The sequence below is a fragment of the Nomascus leucogenys genome, chromosome 10 (assembly GCF_006542625.1).
Source record: "Nomascus leucogenys isolate Asia chromosome 10, Asia_NLE_v1, whole genome shotgun sequence".
Lineage (NCBI taxonomy): Eukaryota > Metazoa > Chordata > Mammalia > Primates > Hylobatidae > Nomascus > Nomascus leucogenys.
Window position 1 is genome coordinate 87,820,839 of NC_044390.1, and position 27,979 is coordinate 87,848,817.

Genomic DNA, 27,979 nt, shown 5'->3' on the forward strand with positions numbered 1-27,979 from the left:
GCGGGGCGCGGCGGTACCTGGGCCGCCAGGGAGCCGGGGGTGGGCTCTCCGGGGACAGCCGGCAGCGCCCCCAGATCTGCACCGCCAGCCGCCGGGAGCTCCGGGCTCCGGGCGTAGAGGCTGCGCTGTCACATGGGCGGCGGCGACGGGGCCGCATTTAAGCGGCCGGGGGACGGCGCCCGCCTCCAGCGCGTCCTCGGGCTTGGCTCCCGCCGGGCGCCCCGTTCTCTGCCCGCCAGGGGCCCCGCGCCACGCCGCACCGCGCCGCCCCCGCCGGGCCATGCGAGCGCGGGCCCCGCCGCGATGAGCTCGCACATCGCCAAAAGCGAGTCCAAGACGTCGCTGCTGAAGGCGGCGGCGGCGAGCGGGGGCAGCCGGGCTCCCCGCCACGGCCCTGCCCGGGACCCGGGGCTGCCCAGCCGCCGGCTACCCGGCTCCTGCCCGGCGACGCCGCAGTCGTCCGGGGACCCCAGTTCGCGGAGGCCCCTGTGCCGGCCGGCGCCGCGAGAGGAGGGCGCGCGGGGGAGCCAGCGTGGGCTCCCCCAGGCGCACTGCAGGCCCCGGGAGGCGCTGCCGGCCGCGGCGTCCCGACCTTCGCCGTCGTCGCCGCTGCCACCGGCCCGCGGGCGGGATGGGGAGGAACGGGGACTGTCCCCGGCGCTCGGCCTCCGGGGCTCTCTGCGAGCCCCGGGCCGCGGGGACTCCGTTCCAGCCGCCGCGTCCGAGGCGGACCCGTTCCTCCACCGGCTGCGCCCCATGCTCAGCTCCGCCTTCGGCCAGGTAAGGGCCGCGCCTCCCGTCAGCGCTCCCTGGAAAGGCGCTCGGGACCCTGCCGGCCGCGGCTGCGCGTCCACAGCCTCCTCCCGCGGCCCGTGGCCCCCCACGGGTCACGCCTCGGCTCACCTCGTCCTCCCCGGGCTGGCGCCCTTGCCGGCACTCCTCCTCCCAGTGCCTGGTTCAGCACCCCGTGCGCTGTCCACGCTCCGGGCCTCTTGGGGCAAGGCCCTCCCCGCTAGCCTCCCTCATAGCCGCCGGAACCCGCCAGTCCTGGAAGAGAGCGACCTCTACGACCCTCCTGGAGATTTGCGGGGGTCGAGGAGGGGCGCTCCGAGCAGGTGGCGCCAAACCCACTCCTCTGGCCTCTGGCCAGTACCGCCAGGGAGCGACTCAGGAGAGCAAGCGGTTTGGAGTCTGGGGGTCAAGAGAGGGGACCTCAGAGAACACAGAATTACTTGAGGGCGAGGGACACTAGCCACTGCCTATCATGTCCCTGAAGGCCTGAGAAAAGTTAGGAGATCCAAAAATATGAGGAAAGAGAAGAGGTGTCTGGGTAGGCATGGAGGGGCATGCAGAGCTGTGGCGCAAACTAGAACTTCGGAGTGGTTTAAGGAGGCTGTCACTCCAGGGATGCCATTGGAAGGGTCAGAAAGGCCACGAAGAGGTCATCAGTGGTTCCCCCGGGCCTTTCCCTCAAGAGTCCCAGGCACCTGGGAGCCTGCCCTTTAAAAGCAGCTCCGTAGTCACAATCCAGGTCTACAGTTTGAGGCTGTGCTGCTGGGGAAACAGGCTCAGTAGAAGGAAACCTCTGAACTCCTGAGCAAAAAAGCCAGGGTTTCCCCTAGTTCGGAGTCTGTAATCAAGTCAAACTCATTGGCACAGCTTTGAGACAGTTCTGTGGCAGCCTCCGAGAGGTGTCATGCAGAGGTCTGATGAGAGCGTTTGCGTGGTTTGTAGGGAAACAGGGGGGGCCTGTGCCTTTCTGTGCTAAGATCTAGCATAAAGAAGCTGTTTCAAGCTCCTGGCTTGCCACGCCGGATCAGACTTTCAAGGAGGCCCTGTGTGTTTTGCTTCAGATCTGCACATTTCTTTTCAAAATACTACTCGGCAGTGGCTGATGCTGGTGGAGGTCTGACATGAAGGCAGCCGCACATGGATTTGGGTTGCGTGGGGCTGCTGTGGTGGGGCCATAGGGCAGTGGTGTGTGGCTTTGTTCCTGCAGGGAGCCCTCGTTAGCCGAGTTAGCTGGAAACAGTTCTCTGGAGTAGAGATTGGATGCAGAGCCGTGAGAGTTAGTGAGGCGATGTATCAGGGGAGTTCACTGCAGTGGTTTGTGTTAATGAGGAGGTGTAGGCTGTCAGGGCACGAGTGGTCTTTGGATTGGGGCTGGGTTGCAGCAGGAATGCTGGGTTGTTGAATGGGTGATACCAATTCATTCGTTTATCAATTATTTCTTGAGCATTTATTAAGGAAACCTTCAGGGGTTTCCTTAGTTCCTGTGATTTGTTTGTTCAGACATTTGCTAGACACCAGGAAGACAACAGTGAACCAGATAGCCAGGGGCCTGGCTGTACCTAGCAGTTTGGAAGGGTAGGTCATTGGCCTAGAATCATACACTTTCTGGTTACTCAGTTTGCTACTGATCTGACTCAGCTCCTGAAAAAAAAAAAAAAAGAGTCCTCTCTTTCCTGTCTTGCAGAATTTGCCTACATGAGCCCTTTCTGAGCTCCGAGCATTGTAGCGACGTGCTTTTGTTTCTCCTTCTAATTTCTCAGTCATTAAATGAATTTTCCGGCTCAATGTTCTGAAATGTCGCCAGGGTCACCTGAGTCAGGAGGAGCTGGAAGTTCCCATCAAATATTTACTACCTCGCTGTGGAAGCTCTTGCCTCTCAGAGCTGCGGGCTTTTACTTTAAAGCCCAGCACATTCAGTTTGGGCTTCCATCTGACACCTCCAAGTCATCTACGTGAGCAACAACAGCAAACGCAGGCTGGGACTTTTGTGTCAGAGCCTCCAGTCTCCTGTGACAGAGAGGAATTAATCTTTTCTTCCCTTTTCTTCGTATTGAGATTTCTGTCCTTAGAGGCAGGGTCAGAACCAAGAGAAGGCAGATGGGGTTCTGAATACAGAAACTTTTAGTTAAGATCTGCTTGGGACAAAATACAGCCCTGGGGAAGTATATTTTTGATGTCTCCCCAAGTTTCATTTGTTTTTAACTTAACTGAATTGCCTAACCTCATTAAGTCTATTTCTTTTTTAAAAAATATATTTTATAATAGAGACAGGGTCTCACTATGTTGCCCGGGCAGTCTGAAAATCCTGGGCTCAAGTGATCCACCTGTTTCAGCCTCCCAAAGTGCTGGGATGACAGGCATGAGCCACCGTGCCTGGCCAAGTCTATTTCTTTACCTGCAACGTAGGGATCATCAGGGTGCTTGGGAGATTAAATGGGATATGGAGAGATAGAGCTTGGCCCAGGCCTGGCACGGAGCCCTTGCTAACTCTATCAGTGTTAGTTATTCTTCTTCTTTGTTGTTGTTATTGTTGATTAACTACCAAGGCCTTCTTCCTTTTCATTTGTAATAGTCTCAGAGAGCCAGGGTTCAGAATGACACTGAAGGCACCAAGATGAATTCCTACCTTAAAGGAAACAGGGATGAAAACTCTCCCGGTGACCTCATAGAGCATCCTTATTGCATATGCAGGGAGACAGCATGGTTTTGAGGCTAAGGCATGGAATGGTGGCTTGGGAGATAGCAGAGATGCAAGTTCTAATCCTGGCTCTGTCACTTTCAATCTCTGTGACCTTGGACATGTTATTTTCTCTCTCTGGTCTTGGTTTCTTCATCCAGGAATGAGATTGACAAAAACTGCTTTGCAGTTATTAGGAGGCTTACACAAGATTAAGGATATCAAATGCCTGGCTCATAGTGGGTGCTGGATAAAGGGCAGCCTTCATTAATGTTATTGCTGTTATTAATAGGGTAATTGAATGAGGGCCTGGGTAAGGTACTTTGAAAGCTGATTCTGAGCCAGGTGAGGATGGCTATTAAGGGAAGGAGCTGAATGTCAAAGGATCTTCCGTACTCCTTCTTTGTGGCCAGCTAAGGACATGCCACCCAGCTGCCTAGAGAAGATGTGATGTCAGAAATTAACTCGGCAGAGGCATGATGACATGGGGCTTTGGGTCTTGGAAGACTATTTTAAGAAACAGGCTTTCTGCTCCTTACCCTGAGCTTGAGAAGAAACATGCCTTATGGAGGAGGCAAATGTGGATAAAACCCACAGCTCTGTCCCATCCTTCTCATTTTTCCAGCTGTAGAAACATGTCTCCTAATACAGATAGGCTATCCCTGTTCCCATACTGCTTTGCACATAGCAGGATCACAGTATTTAATGAATGAATGAATGAATGAGTGAATCAATGGTATCACCAGCCTCCGGACTTCAGAGGCTTCCTTAGTTCCTGTGGTTTGTTTGTTTATTTTGAGACACAGTGTCACTCTGTCACCCAGGCTAGAGTGCAGTGGTATGATCTTGGCTTACTGCAACCTCTGCCTCCAAGATTCAAGCCATTCACGTGCTTCAGCCTCTCTAATAGCTGGAATTACAGGTGCCTGCCACCACACCTGGCTAATTTTTGTATTTTTAGTAGAGATGGGGTTTCACCATGTTGGCCAGGCTGGTCTCGAACTCCTGACCTCAAGTAATCCACCTTCCTCAACCTCCCAAAGTGCTGGGATTACAGGTGTGAGCCACCGCGCCTGGCCAGTTCCTGTGGTTTAGATGGGGAGAGATGCCATGGTGGTTTGGGTCATGGATTTAATTGCACTAAGCCTATGTTCCTAAGATAGGGCTGTGTCTATTCCTCACTCCTGCTCCAGTCATGTGTCTCCCTCCTTCTCTCTGAGAGGGCTTGGAGCCCCTATAGGTTTTCTCTGGGGCCTGGGGAGAGGGAAAGTGAGGGTCAGCTTGTGGTTAACATCAGCCACAGGTGATAGGAGTGGCTTGGAGTCAGTTCAGTGAGAGTCCTCCAGGAGGTCGGCCTTTGCCTCCAGCTGTTTTTGAGAGGCAACAATGGCACTTGAGCCTCAGTCTAGAGCCCACTGCACAGTGGACAAAGTATCTTCTTATCTTCACAGCTACCTGTGAAGGTTAGCATCAACCCCCCCACCCCCACCACAACAATTTTAGAAACGATGAAGGCTTGGCCAGGCACGGTGGCTCACACATGTAATCCCAGCACTTTGGGAGGCCGAGGCGGGTGGATCACTTGAGGTCAGGAGTTTGAGACCAGCCTGGCCAACACAGTGAGACCTGTCTCTACTAAAAATACAAAAATTAGCTGGGTGTGGTGGTGGGTGCCTGTAACCCCAGCTACTTGGGAGGCTGAGGCATGAGAATTGCTTGAACCCAGGAGGTGGAGGTTGCAGTGAGCTGAGATTGTGCCTCTGCACTCCAGCCTGGGTGACAGAGGAAGACTGGAAAAAAAATAAAGAAATGAGGAAGGCTCAAGAGAGAGGAAGTGACTTGTCCAAAGGTCATATAGTAAGTACAAGGCAGGGCCAGGTGTAGTGGTTCACATCTGTAATTGCAGCACTTTGGAAAGCCAAGTCAGGAGGACTGCTTGAGCCCAAGAGTTTGAGGCTGCAGTGAGCTATGATTGCACCACTCTACTCTAGCCACAGTGACAGAGTGAGACCCTGTCTCTAAAAATAAGTAAATAAGTAGGTGGCAGGACTGTGCTGAGAATTGTAGTCTGCATGTCTCTGAAAATACCTGCATGTTCTGTATGTGCCATGCTGCTTTGGTGGGAAGTCACATAAGTGTGTTCCCTGTTTGTCAGAAGCATCTGCAAAGCACCTCTCACGTTACACTCCAGCTTTCCCTGAGTGTCTTAGTACTGGGCTGTCATCCAAGTTCAAAGGCTGGTGATAGTTCAAATGCTGGTGATAGAACTGACGAGGGCCAAAGGCCAGCCTCCCTTCTAATCAGGAATAATCAGCAATGAGTTTATCCTTCTTATCCCTCTGATCCTGTTATTCCATTCCAGCACTCAAAGTAGGGCTTCCGGAGGCCCAAGGGCTGCTGCCACAGTGGATAGAGATGGGAGGTGGGGGCATACAACATGCTTCACTCCTTATAGGAAGCCCCCACCGTTCAGCCTTTTTTGTTTTTTGTTTTGTTTTGTTTTGAAGAGACAAGGTCTTGCTCTGTCACCCAGGCTGGAGTACAGGGTACAATCATAGCTCACTGCAGCCTCAAACTCCTGGGCTCAAGTGATCCTCCTGCCCCAGCCTCCTGAGTATCTATGACCAGGGGCACAGCTGCCATGCCTGGCTAATTTAAACATTTTTAATGGAGATGGGGTCTTGCTATGTTGCCCAGGCTGCTCTTGAACTCCTGGCCTCAACTGATCCTCCCACCTCAGCCTCTTGAAGTGCTGGGATTACAGGCATAAGCCGCCATACCCAGCTGTTCAGCCCTTTTAAAATTTCCTACTGAAGTCTGAGCCATCTGTCCCTCCTGCCTACCTGCCCAGCTCAAGTAAGCTTTAAGTAAGCTTTAAAGCACATCAAAATCCCTGGATCCCTTGCTATCCTCAAACCTCAAGCTAGTATCAGCTCCTGCACCTGCCCCCAAAGCAGGATGGGATTTCTTCAAAGTGTGTAATTTTTCCATAGAGGCCTGGTTTTGCCGGCTCCTGTCTCCTGTTTCCAAGGACAGAGGCATATCCCAAGGTCGACAAGTGGGTGCTATGCCCGGACTCGCCTGCAGGGGGCAGGAACCACCAGATTTGACTGAGTTGATGCCCTGCTGAACAAATGGATGCCACGCTTGGCCCTTTAATACCAATGCTGGGCAGGGGAAGACGGCGCTTTCTAGATGCTTGGCACAGTGCCAAGCCCTTTGCATGTATTATCTCATTAGCTCCTCACAAGAGCCCTGTGGGAGGTGCTATTAGAATCCCTATTTTATAAATGAAGAAACTGAAGCCGAGAAAGATCAACATGTCCTCTAGGCCACATGGTTACTAAGCAGCAGACAAGATTTTTTTTTTTTTAAATAGAGACAAGGTCTCACTATGTTGTCCAGGCTGGTCTCAAACTCCTGGGCTCAATGATCCTCCTGCCTTGGCCTCCAAGGATTACAGGTGTGAGCCACCATGCCCGGCCCAGGACATGATTTGAATCCAAGTCAGTGTGACTCCGCAGTCCAAGCCTTTTTTTTTTTTTGAGACGAAGTCTCGCTCTGTTGCTTAGGCTGGAGTACAATGACGCAATCTCAGCTCACTGCAATCTCCACCTCCCGGGTTCAAGGGATTCTCTTGCCTCAGCCTCTCGAATAGCAGAGACTGCAGGCACCTGCCACCACGCCCAGCTAACTTTTGTATTTTTTTTTTTTTTTTTTTTTTTTTTTTTTAGTAGAGATGGGATTTCACCATGTTCACCAGGCTGGCCTCAAACTCCTGACCTCAGGTGATCCACCTGCCTATGCCTCCCAAAGTGCTGGGATTACAGGCGTGAGCCACCACGCCCTGCCCCAAGCTCTTAGCCTCTACATCAGTGCTTCCCAACATCGGCTGCAGGTTAGAATTACCTGGGAGTACTGAGCAATACCAATGCCCGGTGCCCATCGGAGACAGAATTAAGTCAGAATTTCTGGGGAAGCTCCCCAGTTATACCAGTCTACAGCCAGCATTGAGAATCTCTGCTTTACGCTGTGCTGTTTTGGCCTTTACATATATCCACCCATTCATACCTGGACCTTAACCTGAGCTTCCCTCTGGGGTCCCTAGTGAGCACTATTGTTTCAAAGGAGCCTACATATGGTCTGTTTTCTAGATTTTGCCTGCAAGTCTTTCCTGATCCCGTAGACTCAGATTCCCCTCGTTCACATTCTCAGAGTTTTTGTGTTTTCCCTTCACAGCATTTATCTGAAATGTAATCAGATAACTGTGTCCCAGCTCTAATATTTCCTGCCCACCTGCTAGAATGTAAGCACCCTGAAATCAGGGACTGTGTTTCTCTTATCCCCCAACAACGCTCCCAGAGCCAAGCACAGTGCCTGACATTTCTCCACTGGACAAGTGATACTTCTTTCTTCCATTTAAATAATTACCGATCCAGTAGCTATTCGGTGTCTCACACTTTCTCATGTATGCTATATAAGCAAGCTAGGGAAAGCCCCATTTTCCAGTGGGGGAAACTGAAGTTCAGGAATGGGAGGCAGCCACCCAGTCAGAAGCTGGCAGTGCTGGGCATGGTGGCTCATGTCTGTAATCCCAGCACTTTGGGAGGCCAAGGCAGGTGGATCACCTGAGGTCAGGAGTTCAAGAGTAGCCTGTTGAACGTGGTGAAACCCCATCTCTACTAAAAATACAAAAGTTAGCCAGGCATGAGGGTGTGCGTCTGTAATCCCAGCTACTCGGGAGGCTGAGCCAGGAGAATCGCTTCAACCCAGGAGGCAGAGGTTGCAGTGAGCTGAGATTGCGGCACTGCGCTCCAGCCTGGGCAACAGAGCAAGACACTGTCTTAAAAAAAAAAGAAGCTGGCAGAGCTAGACTCAACTCCCCGTCCTTCCCATTCATCGGAGTCCACTGACCTCTGCCTGGGCCTGCTTCCTTCATGCTGTTTCCAAGAGACACGCATCATAACCCTCTTTTCTGTTCTTTAGTCATCAATACCCGCCCCCCCAGTCTCCTCCTCCTCCATCTCCCCCTCCAGAGGTTTGGCCCAAACAAGGCTGCTGAGTAACTCCCCTGATTAAACCATTGCGTGGTTGTCAGCAGCAGCACCGGGGAGGTCAAGGAGTTATCCAGGGACCTTCTTCCCAGCTCCCTAGGAGTGAGCACCCTCTGTGCAGCGCCCCCACCCATCTTCCTAACAGGAGTTCTGAGCAGTCACCCCACATGGGACAAAAGTTCCTGGGAAAGGAGGCTCTCCGGGCTGAAAACTGAGCTAGCGGGCAAGAATCGGCTGCATCGGGGGCCTGGGAGGAGTTCTGCTTCCAGTCTATCTCTGGTGCCCCCTGCTGGAAAAAGCTGGGTGCAGGAAACAGGGACACTTGCACGCGGGGAATCTGGCTGGGGCTGTAGGTCTCAAACGGGACATCTGAGGCGTGAGATGAATTCATATCAAAGCCGACCCTGGAAGGACGAGGAAGAGCCAGTCACCTAAAAAGCTCCAGCTGTGGGACCTCGAAGAGCGCTTCGTAAAGGGCTTCTTCTCTGCTCGGCACCCCAAGGAAGCTGAGGAGAGGTCTTTGCTCTGGATGAGGCAGGGGGCGAGGAGGAGGAGGTTCTGAGACCTTTTGCTCATGCTCTCTCTGCCTGCGCTGCCTCCGTCATGCTCCTGTTGGGGCCATCTCCTGGTTTCCTTTGAGTCGGAGATATTGCACACAGAGCAGAAGGATCTGATCTGACTGTTGGCTCATCTGCACTGCCGGCTCCCGAGCCTCGTCCCATTTCAGTGACAAGGCAAGTGTGAAAAATGGAGCATGATGGAGGCGTCACCAGACCTCCCAGGCTCTCGACTGGAGCCGTAGCTCTCAATGCAGCTGGAATTGCCAGGGGCAGTGAGTGCTTGTCCAGCTCACTGCTCTTTGGAAGGGGCATTCATCTCCCTGAGTGCTTGTGTGTGCATGCATGTGTGTGTGTGTGCGTGTGTGTGTGTGCGTGCATGCACGTGTGTGTGTGTGCGTGTGCGCGCGCACATAAGGCTGGGAGCTGTGCGGCAGGCACCCTGGCTTCGGGAACCCAAACTAGCCAGCTTCCCTTTCTGGGCCTGCTGGCCTAATTCCCAGCCGCAGCTGCCATTCTGGGCCCCCCTCCCTGAGGCCATCTCCCTGCAGATTTGGCAGCGGGGAAAGGAGGGGCCGAGAGAAGGGGAGAGAACCAGAGAGAGGACTGAGCGCTAATCTGAAGTAGATGATTCGGCAGCCTTCTCCAGCTTGGTTCCCCTCTGCCATCAGCTCTCGAGGTGATTTTCCCTGTGCCCTGCACTCTCCCCTTCTGCTTTCATCTCCTTAAGAAAGTGCCCAGAAAGTGAAACCCACACACAAACACACACAAAATCCACCCCAAAAAAAAAAAATCGGAGAGCAGGAGCAGGCAGACGAGTAAGAGAGCACGCGCGCAAGAGAGGGCTCACATCCGTCCTGGAGGAAGAACGGCACAGACGGAGGGAGGCTGGGGTTGGCAGAGACTGGGACGGAAGTCCCTCAGTCCCCCAGGAGCCTCCTTCATGGACCCGGGGATCCCAAGAGGGGCTGCCTCAACTTAGGATGGGCAACTGTGTCAAGTCTCCACTGAGAAATCTCTCAAGGAAGGTATGTTTTTGGTTTCCAAGATCTGGGGCTGGGGATTAGGGGTATCTCACCATCTGTCTCAGAGGTTGGGCACAGAAAGGGTGGCTGGAGCTTGCTACCCTTCCCAGGGGTTCTGTCCGGGGCTGCCTCCCTGCTTCTACCCCAAACACCCTCCTACTGCCGTTTTCTGTGTCCCAGGCTTTGGGCATGGGGGTCGGAGTGAAACTGTGTTTGGGAATTTGCACAAGGCTTAGGAAAGAAACTGTGTAGCCTTGGGGTTTCTGGGATGTAAAATGAAAAGGGTGGATCCTTAAGATGTCAGTGAACTTGACTGGCACCTCAGTCATTCAAGGGACTGGCCAAGTCCCTTAAAACTGGCAGAATCTGAAGACCCTTCCCAGCAGCAAGGCCAGGAACTCATTCATATCCTTTGAGGGTCTGTGAGCCTCTCTGATGGCCTCTAAGCCTTCAGAATTGTGGATTTTGAAGTAGATCCCATCGCTACTGAAAGGAACCAAACGATAATTCTTCCCCAATAATTCTCGAGTTAAGTCAGAGTATCTCAAATAGGACCCGAGTGGTTTTAGGGCCCAGGAGTTTTCCATTAAGAAGTAGGCTGCCCGGGTGATGTGTTGAGCAGGGGTTGCATGTAAGTCACTTTCTGTGGTGGCTTTATCACCATACACTTGGATTTTTTTTTTTTTTTGCAAAAATTCCTTTTAGAAAGAAAATGATCATCTCTAAAGCATCTTTCATGCAAGGCTGGGTTTGCACCTATAGAGTTTTGGGTTAGGTGGGCTCTGCCTATTTTTCTAGCCCTCTGTAGCCAGGCCATAGAAGAGACTCAGATATTATTTAAAGGAAGAGGGAATGATGGGGTTGTTTTCCTCCAATTCTTCCATTTTCCAGACAGGGAACTTGATTGACATTCAGAGGGAGGGGTTAAGTGACTTACCTATGGCCTTGGGTGAGCTATTGGCGTCTCTATCCCCAACCCCATCCTATCTCGGTCAGTTTAACAGCCTCTCAATTTAGGACATTTTGGGCTTTTCTGCTTGTCGTCTTCCTCATTTGGCTAAGCTGCTCACATCAAATTCCTTCTAATCTTTGCTGTTCCTTGGATCCTTCCAAGGGCTTGTTGTTTCTTCCATGCACACCTCCCCCATAATCTGGTACCTTCTTAGGGGAGTCTTCTGCATCGGAAGTGGCCTCCGCGCTGTTCCAGAGAAGCAGAAAGTGATCGGAATTAGCCCTTGTAATAGGTTCCATCCAGAGCTTGAGGAAGTGAACTTAAGAACAAGGATTATCCTTCTTTCCCACCCATCTTCCCTTACACAACAGTGTGCTTAAGAGTCAGACTACAAAGGCCTCCTCTTTCTGGCCATGTGACCTTAGACAAATTACTTAACCTCTCTGTTCCTCGATTCCCTTGTCCATCCATCAATTGGGCATGCTAATATCCACCTCTTAAGGTGATTCTGAGAATGAAATAAAGTGCTGCGCACAGTGCCTGGCCTATAGTAGTCAATAAATGTTAGTATTCTTGTCATCATAACTATAATTGTTCTGCTCTGGGTTTTAGAGAAGCGGGATGGAGGAGAAACAGGAAATAGGAGAGATTTTCAGTCCATAGAGTAAAAGATAAAAAAAAACTGACTGCATTCAATTTCATGTTTCTATCATAGTATTAGTAATTGCTTTTTTTTCTAAATATCTACAACATACCTAATGTCTGTTATCTCGTTTTCTCTTTTCCACTACGTAGTTCTTTTGGCTATTTTATAGAGAAAGAAGCTGGACTCAGAGATAGAGCCTTCCTAAGGTTACACAGTCGATAGGAAGCAGAGCTGGGATTTAAACCCTGGTCTGTGTAAAATCAGAGCTGGCATTTTATTTTTATTTTTTCCTCTATGAGAGGCTGCCTCTCTCTTTCCCCTGCTGTCAGAAATGTTATTCATAGATTTCCGGATCTGACCTTAGAAGTCATCTGGTCCAAATTCCCGCTCAGCGCATCAGTCCCCTCCCCGCTCACCAGGCACTCCCTCATTCGGCTTCTCCTTGAAGACCTTCATTCAGCGTCATTCAGCGAGAGGGAGCTTTGACATGCATACTCTTGGCCAGCTTGTGTTATTAGAAAGCTGTTAGGTCATGAGGCACGCTTGCCCCTCCTGTTGCCATGCCACACTTAGGAGACGTCGCCTTGGTGCCAGAAGAAATTGTCGGTCCATGGGCTGCTGCCCACTTGGCTTCCTGAGCGGTATCTGGGGAACTGGAAATGGTGAGAGTCAGCCTGCACCAGGCTCAGAGCTGGGCAGGACAAGGCTGTCAGGTGCCATCATTGGCCAGAGAAGAATTGCAGCCTCTGGGGCAACTTGGTGCCAGGCAGTATTATGATCAAGAGATGCAGTGGAAATTCCCCAGCTACCACTGCTCCATTCTTCATGGGAGCAAATTCCTCTCCATCCTTCTCATTTCTTTTCTGATTGGCAGATGCTCCCCCACTTCTTCTGCAGCCAGAAGTAAATGCCTTCTGGCACCCAGCATCTCTTAAATTACATCACTGCCACCACCATCATCATCGCCATCATTGCCATCACTATGGCAACTCTATTTATTCACCTCCTCTTGCCATGCCCTAGCCACCATGCAGAGCACTTTATGTGTATAACTCATTACTTGTTGCAGGAATCCTGTGACTAGTCATGATCATCTCCCACAGTATGGAGAAGGAAACTGGAGCACAGAGAGGTGAAATGACCTGCCCAAGGTCACACAGCAAGCAAGTGGCAGAGCCAGAATTTGTCCCTAAGACTGTTTGAGCCCAAAGCCAGCAGGCTAAACTGCCTTTTAAAGTTTTTGTTTTGTTTTGTTTTGTTTTTTGTTTTTTTTTGTGTGTTTTCGAGATGGAGTCTCGCTCTGTTACCCAAGCTGGAGTGCAGTGGCATAATCTCGGCTCACTGAAGCCTCTGCCTCCTGGGTTCAGCGATTCTCCTGCCTCAGCTTCCCAAGTAGCTGGGATTACAGGTGCCCGCCACCACACCCGGCTAATTTTTGTATTTTTAGTAGAGACGGGGTTTCGCCATGTTGGCAGGCTGGTCTTGAACTTCCAACTTCAGGTGATCCACCCGCCTTGGCCTCCCAAAGTGCTGGGATGGCAGGCGTGAGCCACCACGTCTGGCTCACCTCTTGGAGTTCTGTGCCACCTGCTACCTCCCCGCCTTCCTGGGTTATGCTATCTCTGAGCCAAGTGCAGAAGATTCAGCCAGAAACAAAAACGCTGACTCTCTGCAGACATCACCTGAGACTGGTTCCTGGGGGTTCGGCCAGTCACTGTCATCTCAGGCATGCTTTGATCCACTCTCCCAGATGGGAAAGTCTCTCTTGTTCTGCCTCGCTCTAGTCTTGCCTCGCTCTAGTCTAGGTCCCAGAAGTCTGAGGGAGTGAAGCTGAGGCTCTGAATCACAAGTCTTTGGGATATCAAACCAGGAGGGGCTGTTGGCCTGTCTGATATCCCTCAAGTTCTGGGATCACCTAAAACAGACATTTATTGCACTCATTGAACTTGACCCTGGGACTGAGTTCCTTCACCTCCAGCCTGAGTAGCTCTTTCCCCTTTGGGGAACCAGAACACTGCACCACCATCTCTAGGCCTGGAAGGGGCTTAGGAAGTTGGAAGGGAGTCTCCGTCTGTAGCCCCACAGGGCTTTGGGGAGAGGAAGCAGGAGAGGACACGGTGGGCAGGAGGTTGTTCTGCATCTCAACCTGGAAGGACAGGCTGCCCCTGGGTCTTGGGATGTTCTCCTAAGCAAGGCCTTCTTTGCCCTGGAGGAATCTGACTGCAAGTAGAATGCAGTAGGATAGAAGGACAGGGTGTGCAGACCTGCAGTTCTCAGACAAAGACAGCCCTCAGGGTTTCAGCTCCTGTCGCTCCTTGGGAAGGTCCTACTCTAGCCAAATCCCCCCACATTGAAGGAAGGTATGTAAACTCCAGGCTGAAGGCAGAGTGCAGGAGCTGGATTCTGGAGAGGCACTGGGCATCCCGGGAGGCTGGGGAGAACTGAATGTTGTGTCTGGATGCTGCTGTTGTCCTAAGGGGAAGGTCTGTAGGCAGTGCTGACTTTTTATAGCTGCATGGGAACCTTCAGGGCGGAGGATCGGCTGGTCAGGGCCTGGGAGCACAGCTATATTAGGTAAGCAGAGAAGGCCCCTGCCTTAGCCTCTAGAGGTCCGGCACTCTGGGCCAGGCAGGGAGCCAGAGAAGGCCCCTGCCTTAGCCTCTAGAGGTCCGGCACTCTGGGCCAGGCAGGGAGCCAGAGAAGGCGGGAGGGAGGAAAAGGAGAACTGGCGGATGGCAGAGAGTGTCTAGTCTTGAAATCACAAACTGGGTGGAATCCTACCTACAGATGTGCCTTGTGTGGCCCACCTGGTGCTTTAAATCAGATCTGGTTACACTGGGCTGGAGTTAAGTAGTGCTGCCTCTTCAGAGAGGGCACCATCTCGGCTAGGTGCGGTGGCTCACGCCTGTAACCCCAGCACTTCGGGAGGCTGAGGCAGGAGGATCACCTGAGATCAGGAGTTTGAGACCAGCCTGGTCAACATGGTGAAACCCCATCTTTGCTGAAAATACGGAAAAAAAAATTAGCCGGTGTGGTGGCGGGTGCCTGTAAACCGAGCTACTCGGGAGGCTGAGGCAGGAGAATCACTTGAATCTGGGAGTCAGAGGTTGCAGTGAGCCAAGATCACGCCACTGCACTCCAGCCTGGGCGACAGAGTGCACTAGCCACACACAAAAAAGGAGGGGGCATGTTTCCACTTTGCCCCAGTCCCCACCTCTCACACCCTGCCTGCTTCGTTTATGTCAGCAATGGCACCTGCATGTGCAACCTCCAGTCTGGCAGACCAGCCAAGCCTGGTCTCCATGCTGCCAGCTCCGATTGCCCTCACAGCCTTCCAGCGGGGATCTGGCTGGGGTAGGACAAGTCCGTTTGGGAGCTGGGAGGAATGACTTAGCCCTGGAGACTGATTGAACTGGGAGGTTGGGAGCATTTTGGGAAAGGATGTTGTTTCATTAGGCTCTGAGTGAACACTTCCCATTGGTGAGAATAGAAGCCCCCGGCAGCTCCTGTCTCTTCATGCACATGGGTGTGTGATTCTGTGCATACGAATGTGCCAGTGCGTGTGTGTGTGTGTGTGTGCACGTGTGCATGTGCCACACAGAGGGCATCACATTCAGCTCTCCCCGGAACCACCATTTCCGTCAAGGATTGGATACTCCGTCTGTTGGACCGATTTGATGCCTGTGCACGCTCAGGGCTCTCTGAATCCCGCTCCTTGACTCTCAGGGTCCCCTCTTGTGGAAAGCCCCTCCCGGGACCAGGAGCCAGGCTGGGCAGGGAGGTGACACCCTGCCTCTCTTTTGCATTTGCTTGGTGCTGGCTGAAGATGTGCCAGGAGGAACAGACCAGCTACATGGTGGTGCAGACGAGCGAGGAGGGGCTGGCGGCCGACGCCGAGCTCCCGGGACCGCTCCTGATGCTGGCCCAGAACTGCGCAGTTATGCACAACCTGCTGGGCCCTGCCTGCATTTTCCTGCGCAAGGGCTTCGCTGAGAACAGGCAGCCTGTACGTAAGTTGGCCCAGTGTAGCCCGCTGAACTCGGCTTCACAGGGTGTGAGGAGGTGCTGGGATGAAGAAGGGGTCTATACAGAGCTCACACCCGCAACTTATGAATCTGATCCCCAGAGTTTTCCACTCATGGCTACAAAGTGCTGGTGAGTCCATATCCACCAGCAAAATAATAATAATAATAATAATAATAATAATAATAATAATATCAGATACATTGTTTTGAGCCCTTACTAGGTGAGCACTGTGCCTAGTGTGTTGGCGGATTGCCTCATTTAAGCCTCAGAGCAACCCTAAGAGGTAGGTGCTTTTATCATCCCCATTTTACAGATGAGAAAACTGACTTGGGCTGGGCGCAGTGGCTCATGCCTGTAATCTCAGCACTTTGGGAGGCCGAGGTGGGTGGATCACTTGAGGTCAGGAGTTTGAGACCAGCCTGGCCAACATGGTGAAACCCCATCTCTACTAAAATACAAAAATTAGCTGGGCGTGGTGGCGGGTTCCTGTAATCCCAGCTACTTGAGAGGCTGAGGCAGGAGAATCGCTGGAACCCAGGAGGCAGAGGTTGCAGTGAGCCAAGGTCGTGCCATGGCACTCCAGCCTGGGCGACACAGTGAGACTCCAATAAGAAAGAAAGAGAGAAAGAGAGAGAGAAAGAGAGAAAGAGAGGAGAGAGAGAGAGAGAAAGAAAGGAAGGAAGGAAGGAAGGAAGGAAGGAAGGAAGGAAGGAGGGAAACTGGTGTGCAGAGGTCACATGCTCGAGGTAACAGCTTGTTGGTCGTAGAGGTAGGATTCACACTTGGATAGTCTGACTCAAAAGCCTCTTGTGCTCCTAATGACAACTCTGTATATGTGGCACTATCTGGTAGAACTTTCTACAATGTTGGAAATATTCTAAATTCCATGCTGTCCCATAGAGTAGCCACTAGCCACATGTGGCTACTGACCACTTGAAATTTGGCTAGTGCAACTAAGGAACTGAATTATGTATTTTATGTTATTCTTACTCAAATTTACATAGCCACATGTGGCTAGAGGCTACTGAATTGGCCAGCTTTCTACAAGTAGCTAAATAGTTCAAAGAGAGGAGAGGACTAATGAGGATGTTATACAGGTAAACATTTGTAGGTTGCGTTTATTGAATGCCACATGCTAAACACTTTAATAGCTTGTCTCACTGAATGCACACTAAGGCCCTTTGAGGTGGGTACTGGTATTAACTCATTTTACAGATGAGGAGACTGTGGCTCAAACAACAGAGTGACCTGCCTGAGGAAGTAGATCTGAGCTTCATACTCAGGTCTGTCTGCCTCTAGGGCCCAAGTGCGTCTCCCCAACCACATGAATTGGGGAGAAAGGCGTGTTCCTGCACCCCATTCCACCTGACCCTGAGTTGCTGCACGTGATCTTCCTGGCACATTAATGGGCATCCCTGGCTCTACTCCAGGGCAGAGAACACACATAGCTATTGTTGTGCACGGGGAGTGTGATCCAAGGACCAGCCATCAGTGCTCAGCAGACCAGCTCTGGTGGCGGGCACACCCCGTGAAGGGGCACCTGGCTTTGCTGTCCCCGGGGCTCTGGGCATACAGGAGGAACGGAAGGGGCTGCCATGGGGTCAGCAATGCTTGTTCCTCCCAAGTCCTGCAGAACTGGGCCCTGGAGAAATGGGAGGCTGCTTACGGCCTGATGCATGGGAAAGGATTTATTGGGTCTCAGTAGCTGGTCCTAGGGAGTATGCTCTGCATGTATGTGTACACACGTGTGCTTACTCACTCACTTTCACAGACTGCTGGTATGACCCATTGCACAAAACATCCTTTTTGGTCACCCAAAAACGTCTAGGAACATATGGATTTGTGTTGGAGTGGCTGTGACCTACCCTTGAGCCAGGGACCATCACCAGCTTTTTTTTTTTTTTTTTTTTTGAGACAGAGTCTCACTCTCTTGTCCAGGCTGAAGTGCAGTGGTGCAATCTTGGCTCACTGCAATCTCTGCCTCCCAGGCTCAAGTGAGTCTCCTGCCTCAGCCTTCCGAGTAGCTGGGACTACAGGCGTGCACCACCATGCTTGGCTAACTAAAACAAGGTGTTTTTTTTGTAGAGACGAGGTCTCACTATATCGCCCAGGCTGGTCTTGAACTCCTGGCTTCAAGTGATCCCCTTGCCTTGGCCTCGTAAAGTGCCAGGATTACAGGCGTGGGCCACCGTGCCTGGCCCATGGCGAGCTTTTTAGGTGAATGTCCATGCAGTCATCTCAGAGACACGCCTCCCTTCGGGTTACCCCTACCCCAAGCCTGGCGGAGCTGGGAGCTTGCAGCCTGCTCCCTCCGAGCTCACACACACTCTCAACACTGTCCTGCCACACAGAGCTACCTCTGAGCTCTTGGTCCTATGCACCTGGTTGTCCCACGAGATGTGACTCAGCAGCCCTTCCCTTTCTAGATGATCTGCAGATTTTCTGGTGTTGTCGTCTTTTGTTCTGGGGCCAGTTTGGAGTGGCTGTCTCTACCCACCCTGGCCCCGTTGGCTGGAACGGCCTGCGTGCACAGTGGAGGTGCAGCATGCTCCCTGTGGCATGCCTGCGTGTCTGTGTTCATGAGAGGTGTGCCCATACCTGTGTGAGCCTCTTCAGGATGGGCACGCCTGCCTGGCGTTCTCCCTGACCAAAGGCAAAGAGCTGCAACACGCGGGAGGCTGGACGCTGAAGGCCACTTTTGGAGTCTACTAACCAGGTCCAGCTGGGCACCTGTATCCATTTCATGCCAGTCTGTCTCCCTCCTGGGCCGGCCCGGGACAACTGGCACCTCACCAACCTGAGCTTCCTCCAGGCCTGCTCCTTGGAGACGTCTCTGCCACCTGTTCTGACGCCTAGATTCAGGGTTGCCTTGATTGTCCAGGAGACCTGGGCACTGCTTGAGGCTGGAGACATGTGCTTTTTGGACCCTGGCTGCAGCCAGAAGCACTGGTGGCCCCCGGGGTCCTATGTGGTGTCCTGTGACAGGGGAATGTATAGGGATGGGGGTTAAATTGGAGAAGGTGGGGCAGGTCCTGGGAAGCAGGCACAGCCCCATTCTGCTGCCACGTCTCCCCCTGACTCCTCCCTGTCCTCCTACCCCCACTTCAGGATGGCCCTGCCTTCTCTCCCCTCCTGCGCCTCTTCTGTTGTCTTGCAGCCTCTGTCGCCCTGCTCTTCCTGTTTCATTGGGTGATGCTCTCTTCTCCCTATTGTGACCTCCCTGGACCCTGTTTTATTTGCAGGTTTTTGTCACCAGACAAGCTCTGTTCCCTGACTCATTCTTTTTTTTTTTTTTTCCTGAGACAGGGTCTCACTCTGTTGCCCAGGGTGACAGAGTGCAATGGCACCATCATAGCGCACTACAGCCTCAAACTCCTGCTGACCCATTCTTGTATCTGGAACAAGAGCTGGAGGCACAGAGGTTCTGTGCCCAGGCTGGTGGGGCTGGTGGCTCCTTGGGCATCTCCTGGTAGGGGCCCAGGAGCTTCTATGTCTAAGGGAGATGTGGGGCTTTCTTTTCCCCTCAAGGATCTGATCCAGGCACACCTGTGCTGCATCCTCATCACCTCCTACCCAGTGCCTGCTGCCACTTGGATGGCCCCCAGGTTAGATATTTTGTGACTTCCTGGTCTCTTGTCATGGCTAATAGGACACGTTCTTTTGTTTCAGGATAGATCACTGCGACCAGAGGAAATTGAAGGTAAAACTTGGCCCCTTGGGGGAAAGGACTGCCTAGCCCTCTAGGAAGGTGTGGGAAGGGAGGTTGATGGGAAGAGAGGCCCCTGGGAATGGGGCCTGGTGCAACGTGGGGTATCTTCTGTGAAACCAGCTGCTGAAGGTGTGCACAGGAGGCAAGAGAAGTGCCCCAGCATCCTGGGAAGCTCCTGGGCCTCTCTTTCCATGCCGGTGGGCCTTTGGGCTGCCTTTGCCCACAGAGGCTCTGCGGGTCCTACCCCCGACCACATCCACCTTTGCTCACTTCCCCAGAGCTCCGAGAGGCCTTCAGAGAATTCGACAAGGACAAGGATGGCTACATCAACTGCCGGGACCTGGGCAACTGCATGCGCACCATGGGCTACATGCCCACCGAGATGGAGCTCATCGAACTGTCCCAGCAGATCAACATGAACCGTGAGTCCCTCTACCAGGCACCTGCATCCCTTCCGGTCCTCACCCTTGCCGTCCTCTGCAGTCAGACAGGACTGGCTTCAAATTCTGCATCCACCTCTTTCCAGCTCTGTGATCTGGGGCCAACCACTTACCCTCCCTGAGCCTCGGTTTCCTCACCTGTAAAATGAGGGTTGAATTGGAGGAGTGGAGCCCAGAAAGTAGATTAGGGAATATCTGTAAAACAGCCCAATAACTGGCTCACAGGAAGAAATGAACAGAGGGCTCTTGTTATTATTGAGTTTGTCTCTGTCTGATGAGCAGGTCAAGGAGGGGTTGCCCATTCTGTCAGTTGTCTAGTTGAAGACAGAGAATGGGTATATTGGGGATGACCTAGCCCTTTCCTCTTTTTCCAGTGGGTGGCCATGTAGATTTTGATGACTTCGTGGAGCTAATGGGGCCTAAACTCCTGGCAGAGACAGCAGATATGATTGGTGTAAAGGAACTGCGAGATGCTTTCCGAGAGGTAATGGACAGAGGCAGGCAGGCATGGGGCGGCTATTGGAATCCTATCTGCAGTATAAATACTTCAAAAGAAGCCTGAGCCCCAAGTCCCAGATCAGGGGAGGGAGCTTGGACAGAGAAAGGTCTCTGGTAAAGGGGGGCAATGACACTGGAGAAGGAGCTCAACTTTGGGATCTGCTGCTGCCAATCGCCATGTTGGGGCAACCCTCCTCCCTTCCTGCCTTCTCTAGTTTGACACCAACGGTGATGGGGAAATAAGCACCAGTGAGCTGCGAGAGGCTATGAGGAAGCTCCTGGGTCATCAGGTGGGACACCGAGACATAGAGGAAATTATCCGAGATGTGGACCTCAATGGGGATGGACGAGTGGACTTTGAAGGTAGGTGGGGCTTGAAAGTGGGAGAGAAGCAAGCCAGCAGTGGCCATCCATGGAGCCCTCCAATTGTGTATCTATCATGCAACCATCAATCCGCCCTAACTTTCCAACCCCCAGCCCTTTCATCCTCCTATCCCTCCATCCATGCCCCCATCTAATCCACCTCCCATCCCTTCCCCATGCATCTATTCATGCATCTGTCCATCCATCCATCTATCCATCCTCTACCTTTCCATTCATCTGTCCATTTATCCATCCATTCATCTACCTATCTATCCATCTGTCCATCATCCATCCATCCATCCATCCATCCATCCATTTATCTACCCATCTATCCATCAATCCATCCTCTACCTATCCATCCATCTGTCCATTTATCCATTCATCCATTCATCTACCTATCTATCTATCTGTCCATCATCCATCCATCCATTTATCCATCCATCCATCCATCCATTCGTCTACATATCTATCCATCCATCCATCCATTCGTCTACATATCTATCCACCCATCCATCCATCCATCCATCCATCCACCTATCCATCTATCTGTCCATCTTTCCATATCTATCTCTCCATCTTTTCATCTGTTTATCTCCTTATCTGTCCATATGCCTATTTATCCATTCCTCCATCTCTAAACAATCATTCCTATAGCAATTTATCCATGCATTTATCTGTCCATTCATGCATCTATTCATTCTTTTCTATATTTACCCATGAATCTATCTACGTAGTCATCTACTTATATAGATCTCTCTATGTGTTCATACTTCTATACTTCCATTCACACATTCATGTCTCTTTGTCTGCATATACTTCTACCCATACTTGCATTGATCTATCCATCTATCTGTTCAGTCATTTCCCCATCTATATTCATCTACTCATCCATTCACCCATCCCTGTGTCCATCTGCACCCATCCTTCTCTATCCATTTATCTGTCTACCCATGCATGCATCCATCCACGGTAGGTGTTTTCTGAACATTACATTCCTCAGCTTGACACTCAGGCTCTCTAAGATCTGACCACAGCTCACCTCCCCAGCCACAACTCACAGTCCTTCATTCACACTCCACCAAAATACTTGTGATCAGTGAAGCTGCTAGGGTCCCTCTTGAATACACTGATCTTTTTGCCAGGAGGGCTTTTTTGTTGTTGTTTGTTCATTTGTTTGTTTGTTTGAGACAGAGTCTCACTCTGTTGCCCAGGCTGGAGTGTGGTGGCAGGATCTTGGCTCACTGCAAACTGTGCCTCCCGGATTCAAGCGATTCTCCTGCCTCAGCTTCCCAAGTAGCTGGGATTACAGGCGGCCACCACCATGCCTGGCTAATTTTTGTATTTTTAGTTGAGATGGGTTTCACCATGTTGACCAGGCTAGTCTTGAACTCCTAACCTCAAGTGATCCACCTGCCTCGGCCTCCCAAAGTGCTGGGATTACAGGCGTGAGCCACTGCGCCTGGCCACCAGGAGGGCTTTCATCCTGTTCTTTTTTTTTTTTTTTGAGACAAAGTCTCGCTCTTGTACCCCAGGCCGGAGTACAATGGCATGATCTCAGCTCACTGCAACCTCTGCCTCCTGGGTTCAAGCGATTCTTCTGCTTCAGCCTCCTGAATAGCTGGGATTACAGGCGCCTACCACCACGTCCAGCTAATTTTTGTATTTTTAGTAGAGATGGGGTTTCACCATGTTGGCCAGGCTGGTCTCGAACTCCTGAACTCAGGTGATCCGCCCGCCTCGGCCTCCCAAAGTGCTGGGATTACAGGTGTGAGCCACTGCACCTGGCCTATCCTGTTTTTTACTTGGGCTAAGTTCTGTTAGCCCAAGGGACATTCTTCGTGACTCGACGGTGAGACTCCTTCTAGCACCCTTCCCTGGTTCCTCAAACTGAACTTCCTCTTTTCTGGGTTTTCACAGCACGTCAGACTCACCTGTTCTTCACACTGTCCCCTAACTGCTGGTTAGAGTTGTCTTCCCAATAGACTCTGAACTTTGAAAGAAGAACCCTATTTTCTTAATCTCTGCATTTCCTGCATAACACAGCTAGTGCTCAGTGAAAGGTTATTTATTTATTTATTTATTTATTTATTTTAAGACAGGGTCTTGCTCTGTCGCCCAGGCTGGAGTGCAGTGGCGTAATCTCGGCTCACTGCAACCTCCACCTCCCGGGTTCAAGTGATTCTTGTGCCTCAGCCTCCCGAGTAGCTGGGACTGTAGGGGTGCGCCACCATGCCTGGCTAATTTTTTGTATTTTTAGTAGAGACAGGGTTTCACCATGTTGGCCAGGCTGGTCTTGAACTTCTGGCCTGAAGTGATCCACCCGCCTTGGCCTCCCAAAGTGCTGGGATTACAGTCGTGAGCCACCGCGCCCAGCCTCAAAGACTTTCTTTTTAAAGAATCAATAATAATCATAATAGTTATAATTTACTGTACACTTATGTGCAGTCATTGTACTAAGTAGCTTCACACATATTATTACATTTAATTCTCACAATGACTCTATGGATTGCATTATTATAACCTCATGTTACAGATGAGGAAACTGAGGCTCAGAGAAGTAATATAACTAGCTCAAGATTGCCTGCCTACTAAGAGGCAGAGCTGGGGCACAGCCCCAGGCCTGAAATGACAGCAGAATGCAGTCTTGTGCATGACACCATGTGAGGCACTACGGGATACAGGAAAAGGGTAAAATGTTGACTCTGTGCACCGGGAACTTGCATTCTGAGCAGAAAGACAAGATAAGCATGTGCCAGAGACCGTGAGTGTCCAGAACACAAAGGCTGGGAGGTTTTCTCTCAGGAGCAGTTGGGCTTCAAGGCCGGGGAGCGTGAATAGTTGGAGAGAAGGCTTTGTTATCACCAGATCTGAAAATCTCAGGTCTCCCTGTATCCAGGTAGCGCCCACCACAGATGACAGCCTTGCTCTCGAAAGCCTGGCATCCCCCATTCACCCTACGAGGATGCATTGTACATCTGCTGTGTCCTGAGATCTGGTCTCTGCCTGGAAGAGCCCAAGACCAGCAAGAAAACCAGAGAAAACAATAGCATAATCCATGTGTGCTGGGGGAAGCACAGGGGGCTGCGATAGAGGGGGCGCCTGTGCCAAGCTGCAGGGAGGGATTAGGTAAGACTTCCTGGAGGAGGTTATAAATAATTAGAGCCCCCCAAAATGAGAAGAGCCACCAGGTGAGAGGGAAGGGCAGGTATTTACCCAAATGAGTTGAAAACCTATGTCCACACAAATCTGTACATAGATGCTTATAGCAGCTTTATTCATAATTGTCCAAACTTGGAAACAACCAAGGTGTCCTTTCAGTAAGTGATGGATAAATAAACGGTGGCACATCCAGACAATGGGATATTGCTCAGTGCTAAAAAGAGATGAGCTAGGCCAGCCTCTGTGGCTCATGCCTGTAATCCCAGCACTATGGGAGGCCGAGGTGGGCAGATCACTTGATGCCAGGAGTTTGAGACCAGCCTGATCAACATGGTGAAACCCTGTTCTCTATTAAAAATACAAAAAAAATTAGCCGGGTGTGGTGGTGTGCACCTGTAATCCCAGCTACTTGGGAGGCTGAGACACAGAATCGCTTGAACCTGGGAGGCAGAGGTTGTAGTGAGCTGAGATGGTACTGCTGCACTCCAGCCTGAGCAACAGAGCAAGACTCTGTCTCAAAAAGAAAAAAAAAAAAAAAGAGAGAGAGAGATGAGCTATCTAGTCATGAGAAGACATGGTGAAAAGGGGACAGAAATGCATATTACTAAGTGAAAAGCCAATCTGAAAACACTGCATACCATATGATTTTGTCTATATGACATTCTGGAAAAGGCAAAACTATGGAGACAGTAAAAAGATCAGTGGTTGCAAGGGGTTGGGGGGAGGGAGGGATGAATAGGCAGAGCAGAGAAGATTTTTAGGGCAGTGAAACTATTCTGTATGAGGCCAGGTACAGTGGCTCATGCCTGTAATCCTAGTATTTTGGGAGGCTGAGGCAGGAGGATCACTTGAGGTCAGGAGTTCGAGACCAGCCTGGGCAACATGGCGAAACCCCGTCTCTACTAAAAATACAAAAAAAATTAGCCAGGCATGGTGGCGGATGCCTGTAGTCCCAGCTACCTGGATTGCTGAGGTGGGAGGATCACTTGAACCCAGGAGGTCGAGGCTGCAGTGAGCCGAGATTATGCCATTGTACTCCAGCCTGGGTGACAAAGTGAGACCCTGTCTCGAAAAAATAAATAAATAAATAAAAATAAAAAGAAACGGTTCTGTATGATACAACAGCAGAGAATGCATGTCATTACACATTTGTCCAAACCCATAGAATGTACATTGCCAACAATGAACCCTGATGTAAACTGTGTTCTCCAGGTGATAACAATGTGTCAGTGTAGGTTTCTCAGTTATAACAAATGCCTCACTCTGTGTGGAATGTTGTCGGTGTGGGAGGCTATGCATATGCGGGGACAGGGGTTGCAGAAAAAAATCTCCATACTTTCTAATACATTTTGCTGTAAACCTAAAATCCCCCTTAAAAAAAGAGAGAGAGAGAGGCCCGGCGCAGTGGCTCACGCCTGTAATCCCACCACTTTGGGAAGCCGAGGCGGGCGGATCACGAGGTCAGGAGATCGAGACCATCCTGGCTAACATGGTGAAACCCCGTCTCTGTAAAAATACAAAAAATTAGCCGGACGTGGTGGCGGGCGCCTGGTCCCAGCTACTCGGGAGGCCGAGGCAGGAGAATGGCGTGAACCCGGGAGGTGGAGCTTGCAGTAAGCCGAGAGCATGCCACTGCACTCCGGCCTGCGCGACAGAGCAAGACTCCGTCTCAAAAAAAAAAAAAAGAAAAGAAAAGAAAAGAAAAAAGAGGGGGGTGCTGGGCACGGTGGCCACACCTGTAATCCCAGCACTTTGGGAGGCCAAGGCAGGAGGATTGCTAGAGCCCAGGAGTTTGACATTACAGTGAGCTATAATCATGCCACTGCACTCTAGCCTGGGCGAGAGAGCGAGACTCTGTCTCTACATTAAAAAAAAAAAAAAAAAAAAAAGAGGAAGAAGAAGAAGGGAGGGGGTACAGGTTGCTTTCAGAAAAGCTGAGAGGAGACCAGCCTGGCCAACATGGTGAAACCCTGTCTCTACTAAAAGTACAAAAATTAGCTGAGCGTGGTAGTGCACACCTGTAATCCCAGCTACTCGGGAGGCTGAGGCAGGAGAATCACTTGAACCCAGGAGGTGGAGGCTTCAGTAAGCTGAGATGGCATCACTGCACTCCAGCCTGGGTGACAGAGCAAGACTCCATCTCAAAAAAAAAAAAAAATGCTGAGAGGTGAGAGAGAGAGTGCGCCAGCTGCACTTGAGGGGCTGAAAAGAAGATGTGTGTAGTTGGAGCACAGAGGTTGGGAGTTAGCCCGAGAGATATGGCTGGAGATGTCAGCTGGGGCCAGATCAGGGAGGGCCATGAGGCTGTGTCAGGATATTGGAGATTTTCCAGTGGAGAGCCGTGGGAGGTTTACGCGGGGTCAGATCCGCAGATTAGAACACTCTCGCTGGCTGCTGTGTCGATGGATTGGAGGGGGCGGAATGGATGGGGGACCAGCACAGAGTTGGGGCAGTGGCAATGGGATGGGGTCTGAAGGCAGCACCGTGGGGAGGCCTCTGGCTGCTGCTTGCTCCCCAGCTGCTCCTCTACCCTTCTAGAGTTTGTCCGGATGATGTCCCGCTGAGGCCGCGAGGGCCCCTCCAGAACTGCCAAGCTCCCAAAGGCGGGGCGAAGAGGAGCCAGAGCTTGCCTCACCCGCTGTAGCCGCCGAGAGCCCAGGATGTACTGGCAGATGGGGCCTGCCTGCACCCCGGGGAGGCGCCCACCCCGGACCCCCACCCCTCTGCACTGTGAAAGACTAACTCCTGCAACTGGAAAGCGGGGGTACCCGCTGACGAGGAGGCCACCGTGCCAAGCCGGCAGAGGTCATGCCAGGCGCCAAGGGCCATGTGCCCAGCTGCTGCTGGCTGGGTGGGCCAGGGAGCCCGCCAGCAGACCCCACACAGCATGTCCGCCCCAGGGCAAAGCCTCCCACCTTCGCTCTGCGCCCGTCCCAGCTCGCCTCAGCCCTGTTATCTCAGAACCAATAAAAATATTTCCAAGAGCAAGACAGCCGTGATGGTCTTTCCTCCTTGGGCCTGGTTAGATGACCCTCACATTTCCTGAATACAAGCTGCATGCCCAGAACCAGCTGATCATTTTTGCATTCAGCATTTTTTATTTGTTTATTTATTTATTTCGAGATGAAGTCAAATGAGGGTTCTTTTGAACTTCCCATGTTTTCTGTTTTGAGACAGGGTCTAGCTCTGTCACCCAGGCTGGAGTGCAGTGGCGTGATCTCAGCTCACTGTAACCTCTGCTTCCCAGGGTCAAGCGATTATCCTGCCTCAGCCTCCCAAGTAGCTGGGATTACAGGCACCCGCCACCACGCCTGGCTAATTTTTGTATTTTTAGTAGAGATGAGGTTTCACCATGTTGGACAGGCTGGTCTCAAACTCCTGACCTCAAGTGATCTGCCTGCCTTGGTCTCCCAAAGTGCTGGGATTCCAGGCATGAGCCTCCATGCCTGGCCAACGTGCATTTATTGAGTACCTATTATGTACTCAGTGACTTCCATTCTCATCTGTGGGCCAGAACCTGGGACTGCTAAGGGAGACTGAAGAATGTAGTTAGTTATTTAGCTGGGTACTCAGCTTCCTCAAACAAAATCAGGTTCTATAAGAAAAGAAGCATCCAGCAGGGTCTGTATCACTTCTGACTTCCTGGAACTTTCATACTGGTTGGAGAGACAGGCATGAGAGAAACACATCATATAGGATTACAAATTGTGATACTGCTATGAAGGAAAAATATAGGGACCTTTGGCAGGATATAATAAGGAGGCCTGGCCTCCTGTAGGGAGGTCAGAAAAGGCTTGCCCAATGAAGTGATGAGAAGGGTTTTGCCCTGGAGGAAATCCCAGTGTGTGTGGACAGACAGATATAGACACAGCTGCCACTGGCTGGGCGCTGTGGCTCACGCCTGTAATCCCAGCACTTTGGGAGGCTGAGGCGGGAGGATCACCTGAATTCAGGAGTTCAAGATCAACCTGGCCAACATGGCAAAACCCTGTCTCTACAAAAATAGAAAAATTAGCCAGGCGTGGTGGCATGCGCCTAGAGTCCCAGCTACTTGGGAGCCTGAGTCAGGAGAATCACTTGA

At 51.5% G+C, this 27,979-nt stretch overlaps 1 protein-coding gene across 2 annotated transcripts; it reads left to right on the top strand.

The window, feature by feature from the left end:
- On the top strand, positions 1 to 26,886 carry CABP1 (calcium binding protein 1). Of its 2 annotated transcripts, XM_003280286.4 has the most exons (7): positions 9,086 to 10,108; positions 15,530 to 15,709; positions 19,399 to 19,429; positions 19,717 to 19,860; positions 20,253 to 20,362; positions 20,592 to 20,739; positions 26,437 to 26,886. In XM_003280286.4, the coding sequence occupies exons 1-7, from the start codon at positions 10,064 to 10,066 to the stop codon at positions 26,460 to 26,462; spliced, it is 684 nt and encodes a 227-aa protein (XP_003280334.1). In that variant the 5' UTR covers positions 9,086 to 10,063; the 3' UTR covers positions 26,463 to 26,886. The 2 variants fall into 2 exon arrangements, with proteins under 2 accessions (XP_030677367.1, XP_003280334.1); XM_030821507.1 differs by lacking the exons at positions 9,086 to 10,108; positions 15,530 to 15,709 and adding an exon at positions 1 to 780.
- Positions 26,887 to 27,979: the final 1,093 nt, after the last annotated feature.